Source organism: Equus caballus, chromosome 7 (genome assembly GCF_041296265.1).
Source record: "Equus caballus isolate H_3958 breed thoroughbred chromosome 7, TB-T2T, whole genome shotgun sequence".
NCBI lineage: Eukaryota > Metazoa > Chordata > Mammalia > Perissodactyla > Equidae > Equus > Equus caballus.
The window spans coordinates 47,360,080-47,373,020 of NC_091690.1; the positions used below are offsets into that span (position 1 = coordinate 47,360,080).

The 12,941-nt window shown below is 61.9% G+C and overlaps 2 protein-coding genes across 7 annotated transcripts in view; one reads left to right on the forward strand and one right to left on the reverse strand.

The window, feature by feature from the left end:
- The window catches only part of NACC1 (nucleus accumbens associated 1), an 18,900-nt gene extending 13,991 nt beyond the window's left edge, over positions 1-4,909 (reverse strand). Inside the window, exon 1 of one of the 5 annotated variants that reach the window (XR_011440599.1) lies at positions 3,593-3,727. The gene's annotated coding sequence lies outside the window, so the exon portion shown is untranslated. Of the gene's footprint in view, positions 1-3,054; positions 3,112-3,592; positions 3,773-4,775 lie in introns of those variants that run through there. The other 4 variants (XM_001504876.5, XM_005611844.4, XM_023645276.2 and 1 more) reach the window with 4 other exon arrangements.
- On the forward strand, positions 4,803-12,272 carry TRMT1 (tRNA methyltransferase 1). Of its 2 annotated transcripts, none has more exons than XM_023645275.2 (17): positions 4,803-5,046; positions 5,342-5,536; positions 5,624-5,679; positions 5,917-6,059; positions 6,226-6,413; positions 7,815-7,930; positions 8,013-8,125; positions 9,221-9,369; positions 9,543-9,629; positions 9,708-9,777; positions 9,861-9,995; positions 10,086-10,171; positions 10,472-10,580; positions 10,668-10,744; positions 11,585-11,704; positions 11,793-11,922; positions 12,100-12,272. In XM_023645275.2, exons 2-17 carry the CDS (start codon positions 5,352-5,354, stop codon positions 12,247-12,249), a joined length of 1,914 nt encoding a protein of 637 aa, XP_023501043.2. In that variant the 5' UTR covers positions 4,803-5,046; positions 5,342-5,351; the 3' UTR covers positions 12,250-12,272. The 2 variants fall into 2 exon arrangements, with proteins under 2 accessions (XP_023501043.2, XP_023501042.2); XM_023645274.2 differs by having other exon boundaries at positions 4,931-5,046; positions 5,253-5,536.
- Positions 12,273-12,941: the final 669 nt, after the last annotated feature.

Here is a 12,941-nt window from a genome sequence, read left to right on the forward strand (position 1 = left end):
GGTCGGAGAGCTGGGGACACTGACACCTTCCCTGAGGAGGCAGCACCGGAGAGACGGGATGGAGGAGCACAAGCAGACACTGGACACAGCATGACAGCCACCGGCCCAGCCCCTCACAGCCTCTGTGGCTCGGAGGGCTCTCCGTGGGAGATGGGGGGGGGGACGACGACCCAGGAGCAGAGGCAGGGAAGCGGCCCACAGGCTCTGCTAGTCACAACGGGGCTGGGGAAGGAGACAGGGGACCAGAGGGCTGCCCCCCAGGCTTCTGAAGAGGGGAGCAGGGTGACAGGCAGGTCACCCTGGGGCCTGGCCGAAGGAAGGACTGGAGTGCCTCAGTTTCTTCCACAACGACAGGCAGGCCCCACCTGTTAGGTAATCATGGGCTTAAAAGAGTTAAAAGTATGTAAAGTGCTCAGAGTAGCCTGGCACCCAGGAAAGGGGTCAGAGGTGAGGGGCAGGGAGGACCCAGAGAAGGAGCAGGGGCTGGCACGTACACCGTCACCTCGACCAATGCTCCCTTCTCCATCACAGGCTCTGGCAGTGACACTGAGGGACGCCGGGTCAGACCTCACTGGGCCCACCCCCCTCCCCTCTCTGAACCCCACGACTCCAGGCTGACCCCAATGAGGAGTCCTGCAAGGCCGACAAAGACTCAGCTCTCCTCGCAGCCCTGCCCAAGAACCCACTGGGGCTCCCCACTGCCAGGCTGGGCCGAGTCTGAAAGGCCGTGGATGCAGGAGACCCTAAGACAGGGTGCCATTTTTCTGTGAAGACCACTGGGAGTCTGCCTCCACACTAAGATCGCCCTCACTCCTTCCCACACGAAGACAAGATGTTTAGAGCGCTCAACAGGAGCCTGGCACGTGCTCAATAAAAGCTCTCAGCGGCACATCCCACCACCTAGAGCGTTCGCCCCTCTCTGACCCCCGCAGGTTGCCTTCTTCTCCAGGAACCCAGCTCTCCCGGAGGAGGCCCTCCCTGATCCCCCAAAGCTTGCCATCACCCCGCACTCACCCCTCATGCTGTCCTGTGCTGTTCCTGCACACATGCACGGGTATCAGAAACGCCCTGGAGCATTTGCTTGGCTGAGGTTTGCCACCTTTACTAGAAGGTGCTGAGAGCAGTTCTAGATCCAGTCTTTAGGCTGCTCCCCGTCCCTAGCGGGGAGGTGGCACCCCAGTGACATACAGCTGTCCCAAGGGTCCCCTGACTTGTTGCACCTGCCCCCGCGGCCGTTTGGCCTCCTCTGGTGGCTCAGGTCTGTGCACTCCAAGTCCCCACAGAGGAGCAACTATAAAGGACACCTTCTCCTCCAGCTCAGGAGCAGACGGCGACTCACTGCCCTTTTCTCTGCCAGCCACACGCTCTGGCCATCTCCCACCGGTCTCTGCCCCTGTTCCAGCTGTGTGATCAGAGGTAGCCACCCTGTCCTCAGTGCCCAGCCCAGGGCCCTGCCTGAAACCCAGGAGGCCCCGGTCTGTGCCATGGCAGCCAGCCTCAGCCCAACCAGGCAGGGGGAAGGCCTCTTCACGCAGGGCGGCTGGCCCAGTTTCTACCCCTCCCAGAAGCAATAGGCCAGCCAGGGAGGGGAGGGCAAGGCCCAGGTGGAGGGCAGTTCTAGGAACTATGGGGAGACGTGGGAAGGGAGGCAATGAGGGTGATAACCCATCATGAAGCCCAGATCTGGCTGACACCACTCAACCCAGCATCATGTGCTGAGGACCCCAAGTGAACATTCCCGGGACATGCTGAGAACAACCTTGCAACTGGCCTAAAGAAGGAAGGCAAGCTGGGGTGGTCTGACTGGGGACCAACATGGGGAAAGGAGACACCAGGCAAGCCAAGGCAAATAGAGCTCCGGAGCCAGGCCCCATCCTCATCACGGCCCCCCCAGCCAGCCCACAGTTCTGCAACCCCTGATCTCTTGGCCCTCAGAAAGGGAACAGGGGACAAGATAGCACCAAGTCTCTGAGAAATAAGCTTCTGCTGTTCCAGCTCCCTGGGACACCAGAAAAACTCAAGTCTGTCCACAAGGGTATTGACCCACCCCCGGGGATGGGCAGGAGGCAAGGCCTGGGCAGAGAATTCCAGTGGGGAGCTGTTCCAGCCACGTCCCTCGAAGGCCGGCTTGCAGGACCGCAGTTGTGTGCTGAGGGTCAGTCAAGCCAGTCTGCCACTGTCTAGTCGTGTGACCTGGAACAAGCCACCCCCTGGAGCCTCAGCTTCCTTGTCTGTCCCACGGAGAAGGCCTAAGCTGAGCCGGAGATGGTGAGCAATCAATGAGCTCATCGGACCAGCAAGCTCTGCATGGGGCCGGCCTGGGAAGGGCACCCCGGAGGCAGAGCCTTGGGGCCAGGAGCCCCACAGGCCTGGGCCAGGGTGCAGATGCCTGAGGCCATCCCCTTCTGGGTGACCTACCTTCCCCCCACCAGGAGTCCCCAAAACACAATAAACCGAGCTTTATATGCTCACTTCCCAGTTGCACACCTCCGGGGAGCAGGTGCCTGGGAGACCACGGTATAAGATGGTGGCTGCGAGGTCCCATCCCCTAGGCTTGAGCCTCAAGGCTCTGACCACACAAAGTGGGAAAGAATCTAGGATCCTAAGATACTCAGGTGAGAGCGGCTGGATGTCTTCCTGCAGATACACGGGGGTGGGAGTGTACAAAGCCCCCCCCCCCCACCTTGGTAAACAAGATGCCGGAGCTAGGAGTTCCAGGCGGTTTCGCAAGCTGCCCACACACCCCCGGCTGGCGGGCCAGCCCCTTGGGACAGTCGGCAGAGGCTTGCCCAAAGAGTCGGTCAGGGACCCAGAGATGGGGACAGAGGGAAGCCCCAGGTTGGGCCCAGAGCTAAGCCCGGGCCGGGAAGCGGGGCACAGCTCGAGCTCTGCCTTCGAATCACACTAGTTTCTCGGGACCTGTGCCCACATCCCCGGCAGCCCAGCCCCAGGGCGCTGCCGGCCCCCACTCCCAGCGCTCCCACGGCCGCTCCTCAACCGCCCCGACCGCCCTGGATCCGGCTCCCCCTCCCCCACGGCTCTCCGGGCGCTAACCTCATGTGACCCCCGCGAACATCTCCGGGATCGCCCATCCGCCCCCACCCGCCCGACTCCGCCCACACCCACCCTGCCCCACTTCCTGGGCTGCTCCTCCTCCGCCCCCGGGCCTGTAACCCGACCCGCCCACCTCCTCCGGCGCCCGCACCGTACCTGCCCGGCCGGCCCCTCCCCGCTCCTCCGGGCCGCTTCCCTCCGGCCGCGCCGCGCCCCTCCCCCCGGCCGGACCGCGGCCGCCCGCTCCTCCCCTCCCCCTCCGCCTCCCCGGGCGCCGCCTCGCTCTCCTCCTCCGGCCTGCGGCTGCCCCGGCCCGGCCTCGCGCCCCCGGCCGGGCCGAGGGGAGCGGCCTGGGCCCGGCCCCGCGCCCCCGAGCCCGCGGCCCGGCCTGGGCTGGGCGCGAGGCCACCGGCTCCCCGCCCTCGCCGGCCCGGGCAGCGCGCAGGCTGCGGGCGGCTCCCGCTCCGCGCGGGGACCCCGGCCCTCCCGCCCGGCCCCGACGCCCTCGCGCCGCCCCGGCCGGCCGAGGCCGCCTCACCTGCGCCGTGGCCGCGCTCCGGGGGCTCCCGGCGGGCTCCGCAGCGGCGGCTGGGGCCGGGCCTGGGCCCGGGGCGCGCCCCCCTGCGCCGGGGCCTCGGCCTCCGCCTCCGCGGCCTCCGGGGCCTCCGCCTCAGCAGCAGCGGCAGCCGCGGCGGCCATTCATTGTGGGCCAGGCCGCCTCAGCCGAGCGCCGAGCGAGCGCAAGCCGCGCCACCGCCGCAGCCCGGCCGGGGAGGAGCGCGCGGCCCCGCCCCGCCCCCAAGGCGAGGCCAGCCGAGTGCCGAGCGCGCCCCTGCTTCCGTCTCCGGCGCCTGCCTCCCGCCCCTCGGGGGCCCCGCCAGCACCTCGGCTCTGCCGGGTGGTTCGAATCCCGACCCCGCCACCTTCTAGTCCCGCGACCGTGGGCAAGTCGCTCTGCCTTTCGGGAGCTTTAGTTTCCTGTGAAACAGAAACAATAGTGACTTCTGTTTATTGTGCCGGGCACTGTTTCAGGCTCTTTGTGGGAACTATCTTCTTTAAACTTCACAGTAACATTTTCAGATAGAAATTATTACACACACACACACACTTTCTAGAAAGGGAGGCACAAAGAGATGAGGAGACCTGCTCGAAATCACACAGCAAGTAAGTGTGGCGGGTGCCAGGATTCAAAGCAGGGCTTTAAGAAGCGACAACAAAAGTGAACGCTTTTATGATGCTTACGCGATCCCAGATTCCGTAGGAAGCGTTTAACCTGCAAGAACTCGTTTAAAACCCACCACAACTCAACAAAGAACGTTAAAATGTTCTGCCCATTTTGCAAGGAGAGAAACTTTGCAGAGAGAGGGTTAAGAACAGGTAACAAGGCGAACTGGGACCGGAGCCCAGGCGGTCCAGACAGCTACGCTCTCTCTCCCGCCCCGGTTCGAACCTACCCAGAGTTTGCAATGTGAGAAGGGCTGCTTTGCACTGTTTGCAGGCATTCTGCCATTTACCTTGTTCTCCCTAGGAAGCCAGGATTCTCATTTACCAGGTAAGTGAGGCCCAGAGAGTTTAAGTAACTTGCCAAGAGCATGTGATAGGACCAGAATGCAAACTCAGTAAATCTTACTTCAGAGCCTGAGATTTCTGCAGGGTGCCCTGAAATAATGCGTTTATAGCAGGGAGGAGACGACCAATAGGTGTTGGATTTCTCCGCTTACCGGCCTTTTCCGATCCTCACCTTCCTCATCCGTAAAATGGGGCTAGTACGTGACCCTTCTCAGGAGAGCAGCTGTGATTTGAGGCCACCCGCCCAACACGTTCAGCGCTTTCCGTGCATTTTGATCCCGGCCGCCCATTGTAGGCAGCATCACCGATTGGCTAGATCCTGTCACGTGATCTCCCCCGTGCCAACATGGCGGCGCCCAAGACTTAATCCGGGAAACGTGCATCCAGATTAATTCGGTTCTCCCGGAGGTGCCGCGAGAGAAGGTGAGGAGGGTTTGGGAGGCGAGGGGAGGGATCCGGACCGGGGGTGAGTCCTCTCAAGGGCTTCCTGGGCCGGTCCGCTGAAGACGGAGGGTGGTGTCAGTTTACCCAGCCCACGGGGTCTCCTTAGCCTCTGACGTGTAGGCCACCGGCCCGGGAACGCAGCTCTCTGATTCTCTCCCTATGCCCTCCCCCGCCCCCCGAACCAGGCTTAGCGGGCAGAGGCGCCGCGGATGTCCCGTACAAGGATCGTTCTGTGGCTAAGCCTGACTCTCCGCTCCGCCCGAATTCTCTGTAGAGCCCAGTTTATGGACGGGCAGCCCCAAACGCCGCCCGGTTCAGCCGCGATGGAGAACGGCACCGGGCCCTGCGGAGAAGAGCGCCCACCTGAAGCTCAGGAGACGATGGTCACCGAGGGGACAGCCAAGATCGCCTTCCCCAGCGCCAACGAAGTCTTCTACAATCCAGTGCAGGAGTTCAACCGGGACCTGACGTGAGCAGGGGTCCAGGGTCAGCTTGGCAGAGGGCAGTGGGCCCTTGAGGATGAGGGGGTGTGAGCTTCACCTTCCGTCTCCCGCAGGTGTGCTGTGATCACCGAGTTTGCTCGCATTCAGCTTGGGGCTAAAGGAATCCAGAGTGAGTGAAGGCCCGGGCTCCTGGTGGGCGTGGGAGGTCCAAACTGAGCTCTCTTCCTGCCCCGCCCCCTCTGCCTGAAAGTCCGGAAGGGCTCCAGCCGCACAGCAGGCCCTGAGCTCTTCTTCAGCCTTTCCCCAGGGACTTTGGGGAATTTTTTCTTCCATGCATTTTCTGTAGTGGGAGGTTTCTCAGAGGGAGCTTGCATATCCCCTGACTCGTGTTTCTCGGTGGCTGCAGTCAAGGTGCCAGGTGAGAAGGACATGCAAAAGGTGGTCGTGGACTTGTCGGAGCAAGAGGAGGACAAGGCTGAGCTAAAAGAGGGTGCAAAGCTGGCCCCAGGAGACCACCCTCGAACAGCCGCTGTGGGGGAGATCTGTGAGGTGGGGCCTGGGCACAGGAGGTGGCAGCCCTGGGGTCCAGTGGCTGATGGAGAAAGGAAGGCTCCTGGAGGGGGAGAGCTGTAGGAGGTGGGTGGTCGGGGCTCCTTGGGGCCCAGGAGACGATGGAGGTACTGAGGTGAGTGGCGTTCCCTGCTTACTCCAATAGGAAGGCCTTCGAATCCTGGAGGGCCTGGCAGCCTCGGGCCTCCGTTCCATTCGCTTTGCCCGAGAGGTCCCTGGGCTCCGATGCGTGGTTGCCAACGATGCCTCTGCCCGAGCCGTGGATCTCATGCACCGCAATGTGCAGCTCAACGATGTGGCCCACCTGGTACAGCCCAGCCAGGCAGACGCCCGGTAGGTTGGCGGCAGCAGAGCCTAGTGGCCGGAAGGTGGCCTCTGGAGCAAGGCTGCCTGGGGTCATATCCTAGCTCTGTCCTATTCTTGCTCTGTGACCTTGGTAGAGTGCCTTAGCCTCTCTGAGCCCTGTTTCCTTGTCTGTGAAATGAGGACAGTGGTTTTATGGGAGTGCTGTACGGATTAAATGAGAGAGAATACTTGCATAGCCCGTGCTTGGTGCCAGAAATCAGTACTGTTAGGGTTTCCATTTTAGATTTCACTTCTTATACTTCTTTTATTCATTCAAATGAACCTGCATATATCCAGTGTCCACTGTCTGCCAGGCACTGTTCTCAGTGCCAGGAAGGCATCAGTAAACAATACACACAAAACCCCTAACTTTGTGAAGTTCACGTTCTAATGCAGGCGACAGCAAACTGCAGCCCGTGAGGCCTGAAGCCTGCTTTTTGATGGCCCACCATCTAAGAATGTTTTTCACCTTTTAAAGTTTTTTTTTTTTTTTTTAAGATTGGCACCTGAGCTAACAACTGTTGCCAATCTTTTTTTCCAATTGCTTTTTCTCCCCAAAGCCGCCCAGTACATAGTTGTATATTTTAGTTGTGGGTCCTTCTAGTTGTGGCATGTGGGACGCTGCCTCAACATGGCCTGATGAGCGGTGTCATGTCCACACCCAGAATCCGAAGTGGCGAAACCATGGGCCACCGAAGTAGAGTGCGCGAACTTAACCACTCGGCCACGAGTGGCCTTTTAAAGTTTTAAAAAAAGAAAGATATGTGGTAAGGGCCATACTTGGCCCACAAAGCTTGAAATTAAAATATTCATTGTCTGACCTTTTACAGAAAACAAGTAAATAAATATTTGCACTCCTGACCATATTAAGATGTAATAGGAGCTCAGACCATAACAGACAATAACGGTAATCAGTAAATTATGTACAAATGAGAGGTGAGAAGTGCTCTGGGAGAAAACTGAGGGTGCAGGGGGTGGAGGAGGCGGCGAGGGGGGTCACGGTTTTAAATACTGAGGTCCCAGCAGGCTGCATTGAGAAGGCCGAGTTCACATTCGTCACCCTGAAAGGAACAACCGTGGTGTCAGGTCCGCGGAGTGGTTCGGAAGGTTGTGTGATCGGATGAGTGACTACGTCTCTAAACTGCTGGAAACAGTGTCAGGATATGTGTGCTCCCTTGGTGCTGGCTGCGGTTACTGTTATCATTAGAGATGGATAGACTGAGCCCGAGGAGGAAGAGGCATCCAGTTAGTCAATGCCCAGGCCAGGAGCTACACTGGCAGCCACCCCCGCGGCCAGGCCATAGATGTCACCCTGCATGAGCAAACGTGTGTCGGGGACAGAGCAGGTCTCTGGTGCGGGGGCTGAGGACCTGGCCCTCTTGCTCCCAGGATGCTGATGTACCAGCACCAGAGGGTGTCGGATCGGTTCGATGTCATTGACCTGGACCCCTATGGCAGCCCTGCCCCCTTCCTGGATTCGGCTGTGCAGGCTGTGAGTGAAGGAGGTGAGGTCGGGCTGGTCCAGGGGGCTGGAGCGGGGCGCGGGGTGTGCGGAGGGTCCTCACTGCCCAGCCTCTCCCCACGCAGGGCTGCTGTGCGTGACCTGCACGGACATGGCCGTGCTGGCGGGGAACAGTGGGGAAACGTGCTACAGCAAGTACGGGGCCATGGCCGTCAAGAGCCGGGCCTGCCACGAGATGGTGAGGGCCCCAGCACCCCTCCCACCCCAGACCTGCTCAGCTTCCTCCGGGCAGCCAGGGCCAGCCCCCTCCCACGCTGGTGGCATAAGCACACCTCCAACTGGCAGCGTTCCTGAGCCTGGGATGCTGGTCGTGGTCATTGGGGGCAGTGGCTTTGCCCAGGCTAGGAGCAGGCAGTCACATTATTCCCTCTAGTGTTCCCTATTATAACAACTTTTGAAAGAAAAATTTTTTTTTTTAAGATCGGCACCTGAGCTAACAACTGTTGCCAATGTTTTTTTTTTTCCTGCTTTATCTCCCCAAATCCCCCTGGCATATAGTTGTATATCTTAGTTGCACGTCCTTCTAGTTGTGGCATGTGGGACGCTGCCTCAATGTGGCCTGATGAGCGGTGCCATGTCCGCGCTCAGGACCTGAACCGGCGAAACCCTGGGCCACTGAAGCGGAACATGCAGACTTAACCACTTGGCCACGGGGTCGGCCCCTCAAAATTTTTAAGCCAGTCTGTCCAGGTCTGGGTTCAAGTCCTAGCTTTGCTGGTGGCTTTGGGCAAGTGACTTCACCTTTCCGGACCTCAGTTTTTGCATCTGTGAAATAGGTGGGATGATGGCTCAGACTCCATTGGGTTGCCGTGGGGATTCAAGAGGGCAGGGGCTGGCTACATCGAGGGGCCAGGAAAGGAGGCAGTCTCCGTCCTTGTTGCTGAGGGCCCCGTCATCAGGTCAGCCTGAGAAACGGCCCTGGGCGAGGAGGAGGCCCCAGTGGTTCTGCAGCTCCCAGGGCCCCCACTTCCTGTCCACTAAGCCCGTGAGGGCCCAGAACATAGGTCTCCCGGCCACGTCGCAAGCACGGGGCACCCTGATGATGCTCATCGGAGGGAGTTCAGTTTACTGGGCCTGTGCAATCCTTTGTCATTCCGTGGCCCCAGCAGGGCCATAGAAACAGAGATGACTATAATTCTGCAGCTGAGAGAACTGACGCTCTCTCCTGCCGAGGGTCTGGTGGCCAGGACACTCGGGGCCGTCCAGGCACAGCTCCGGGCTGGGGGAGGCAGCAGTGGGGGCAGGGCTGACAGCTGACGGCCGCCCCGCCCAGGCCCTGAGGATCGTCCTGCACAGCCTGGACCTCCGAGCCAACTGCTACCAGCGTTTTGTGGTGCCGGTGCTCAGCGTCAGCGCTGACTTCTACGTGCGTGTGTTTGTCCGTGTCTTCACTGGCCAGGCCAAGGTCAAGGCCTCAGCCAGGTTGGCCTGGGCTGGGGTGGGGATGCTCGATTGAGGGAGGCAGCAGGGCCTTGCCTGGGGGCACGGGTGGGGGCATAGTCTTGCCTTGGGGAAATGGGGATCCTACAGGGGACCGAGTTGGCCTGAGGGTGGTGACCACGCGGGGCATCTGCGGCCATGCCGTCCCTCTGCAGCAAGCAGGCGCTGGTATTCCAGTGTGTGGGCTGCGGGGCCTTCCACCTCCAGCACCTCAGCAAAGCGTCGGGAGCCCCTGGCGGCCGGTGAGCCCGAGTGAGCCCAGGAGGGAGGTGAAAGGGGCGCCCAGGGTCGGCACCTCCTAACCACCCCTCTCCACACAGGGTCAAGTTCTCTGCAGCCTGTGGGCCCCCCGTGGGCCCCAAGTGTGAGCACTGCGGGCAGCGGCATCAGGTGGGGCTGGGCCAGGGGAGGCGAGGGGGTTGCCCCGGTCCTGGCAGGCTCGGTCCCTGCTCACCTGGCCCATGTGTCTGCAGCTCAGCGGCCCGCTGTGGGCAGAGCCCATTCACGACCTGGACTTCGTGGGCCGTGTCCTGGCAGCTGTGAGCGCCAGCCCTGGCCGCTTCCGCACTTCGGAGCGCATCCGCGGGGTCCTGAGCGTTATCACCGAGGTGGGGGCTGGGCCAGGGAGGGGAGGGGGCTCTGCCTGTGCCCAGCCATCCTTCCTCCGTCCACCCCATGCCCATCCCGTGCCCCGGCAGGAGCTCCCGGACGTGCCTCTCTACTACACGCTGGACCAGCTGAGCAGCACCATCCACTGCAACACGCCCAGCCTGCTGCAGCTGCGGTGAGGCTGCCGGGCGCCCCGGGCCAGCTCAGGCCCTCAGACCAGAGCCTCCTGGGAAACAGAGATCAAACGCAAGCTGGGTGGAGGGCTGCTCGTGCACAGGCCCAGAACAGAGCTCCGAGGCCCTGAGCCCCGGCTGGGGGACAGTCATAGGATTCTGATTGGCTGGCATCACTCGGACCACCTAGTCACTGTGAGATGTACAGCCACTCTGGTCTAGGAAACACGGCTCACACCCACACAGGTCAGCACCAGCTTCGGGGTCCAACCTCCCCTTCACGGCCCCTCTCGGTTCCCCAGGTCGGCCCTCCTCCACGCTGGCTTCCGGGTCTCGCTCTCTCATGCCTGTAAGAACGCCGTGAAGACAGACGCCCCCTCCTCGGCCATCTGGGACATCATGCGCTGCTGGGTGAGGGCGGGCCCAACCGGATGGAAACAGCAGGACGTGGGATGGTTGGGGCCCAGCATCTCCTGATCTCTGACCTTTGCCTCCCAGGAGAAGGAGAATCCGGTGAAACGAGAGCGGCTGTCGGAGACCAGCCCGGCATTCCGCATTCTCGGTGTGGAGCCCAGGTACGGCCGGGACATGGATGTGGCTGCACACAGGTGTGGGACACAGACAGTTCCCCACGCAGACGCATGCTCATCTTCATGTGAAATCTAGAATCCACCCACTTCTCCCCCTTCCCTCCTGCCCCCACCCTGGCCCCGCCCCATCACAGCTCACCTGGACCAGTACAGTCACTTCCACCTGGTCCCCCAGCTCCCACCCTCACCCCCACAGCAGCCAGAGGGCCCCTGTGAGCACCTGAGTCACATCCTGACCCTCCTCTGTTCAGAACCCTCCCTGGCTCCCAGCTCACTCAGTAGAAACCAGGTTTCTACCTGTAGGCCCTGCACCATCTCCCTGTCACCTTCCTGCCCTCATTAATGCCCACTCTCTCCCTGCCTCGCTCACTCAGATTCACCAGGCACAGCCCCACCTCAGGGCCTTTGCACTGGCTGTTCCCTCCACCTGGAGTGCAAGTCCCTGGGTACCCCCCATGGCTGGTCCCTCACCTCCTTCACGTTTCCTTGACTGCCCTGTCTTGCTTCCCCATTCTCTTCTCCTTCACCCTGCTGTGTTTTTCCCAAAACTCTCACCTCATGCACTGACACAGTATAGCCAGTTGGTTTCTGATTTGCCCCGTCGCTCGTCTGTCTCGTGCGGTAGAATGACAGCTCCACCAGCAGCAGGTGTGAGGCACACGGTACACCGTGGATCAGCGTTTATTAAGTGAAGGAAGGTATCCTGACACGGGCACACACAGGCTTCTGAGGGCACCTGGAGCTGCAGCGAGGTGGCCGGGCCGTGGGCGGGCCGTGCATGCCTGCATGGCGGCTGCCCCTCAGCCCCCACCCCCCCTTCCCCAGGCTGCAGGCCAACTTCACCATCCGGGATGATGCCAACCCCAGCTCTCGCCAGCGAGGACTCAGGCGCTTCCAGGCCAACCCTGAGGCCAACTGGGGTCCCCGGCCCCGTGCCCGGCCAGGGTGAGCCAGAGTGTGCTGGGGGTGGGGCTTGGCTGGGGCAGGGGTGCAAAGGCCGGGTGGGGTCCCAGCTGCTCATCTCCTCGCACAGGGGCAAGGCGGCAGGCAAAGCTATGGAGGAGAGACGCAAGCTGTTCCAGAATAAGCGAAAGGAGCTGGCTGAGGACCCGGACCAGCGGGCTGCCCGGCTCAAGACATTTCCTTGCAAGCGGTTCAGGGAGGTGAGACCCCCCCACACACACACACTGCTGTATCCCTGGGACCCCCCCTCTCCCTCCCACAATAGAGCAGGGCCAAGGGGCAGGCAGGGCTGGGAGAGAACTCTCCATCGAGGGAAGGAACCCAGAGGAAGCTGCTGAGCTCTGGGCCAGAGTTCACACCCACTGTCCTCCCACTAGGGCACCTGTGAACGGGGGGACCAGTGCTGCTACTCCCACAGCACCCTGACACCCAAGGCTACCGCTGAAGCCGCCCCCACCGACTGTCCACAGACCCCCAACCAGAGCCCCCCTGGGCCTGGGGCCGCCGCTGGTCCAGGCGTGGACTGAACCAATAAAGTGATGTCACCTTCCCCTGACTGTCATTTGTCTGAGTGGGGAGGCTGCCTGTGGTTTGTCTGTCCATCTGTCCAGTGCACGTCTGGGGTCTGTTCCTCTGTCCATCTGTTCTAACTCCCTTGGGAGCCCTGCATCTGGGGGCTTGTCTGTCCCTGCCTGACTGCGTTTCTGTCTGGGCTGTTCAGTCTGTATGGTGGGCGGGAGCCGAGCATCCGCCTGCCCGACGCTCTGTCCCTTGGCAGCAGGACGCGCCTGCCATTGTCGAGGCGGCCACGGGGCGGCAGCCGTGCGCTCGCGCCCGCAGGGCCTCCGGCCGCCCCCGGGCCCTGTCGGCGCGCTCCCAGGCGCAGGCGCGCGCAGGCGGGTGCCCCAGCCACCGAGCCCTCACGGGGCCTCGCGCCGCCGCCTCGCCGCCTGGTTTCTCTGGCTCAGCCCCCCTCCCCCGGGGGCTGCGGTGGCGGAAGCCGGACCGGAACCAGGCGCCTTGTGCATCCGCTCCAGGCCAGGTGCTTCCTGCCCTGCGGCCCATCGGGCGTGCACACTGGGGCACCCGGCGGTCTGCTGCATCCCCTCGTCCCAGGGCAGGGGTGAGCCACGGAGAGGCCGGGGGCGAGTCCCCACGCCGCCACGTGGCGGCTGTGGGACCCCCGCAAGCATCCTTGCTGCATCCCCTTCTGTAAAAT

Coding starts and splice junctions, on each gene's coding strand:
- TRMT1 (XM_023645274.2), top strand. CDS start 5,277: ATGTCCCGTACAAGGATCGTTCTGTGGCTAAGCCTGACTCTCCGCTCC. Junction 5,680..5,916: donor TGGGGCTAAAGGAATCCAGA/GTGAGTGAAGGC, acceptor CGGTGGCTGCAG/TCAAGGTGCCAGGTGAGAAG. Junction 9,370..9,542: donor AAGGTCAAGGCCTCAGCCAG/GTTGGCCTGGGC, acceptor GTCCCTCTGCAG/CAAGCAGGCGCTGGTATTCC.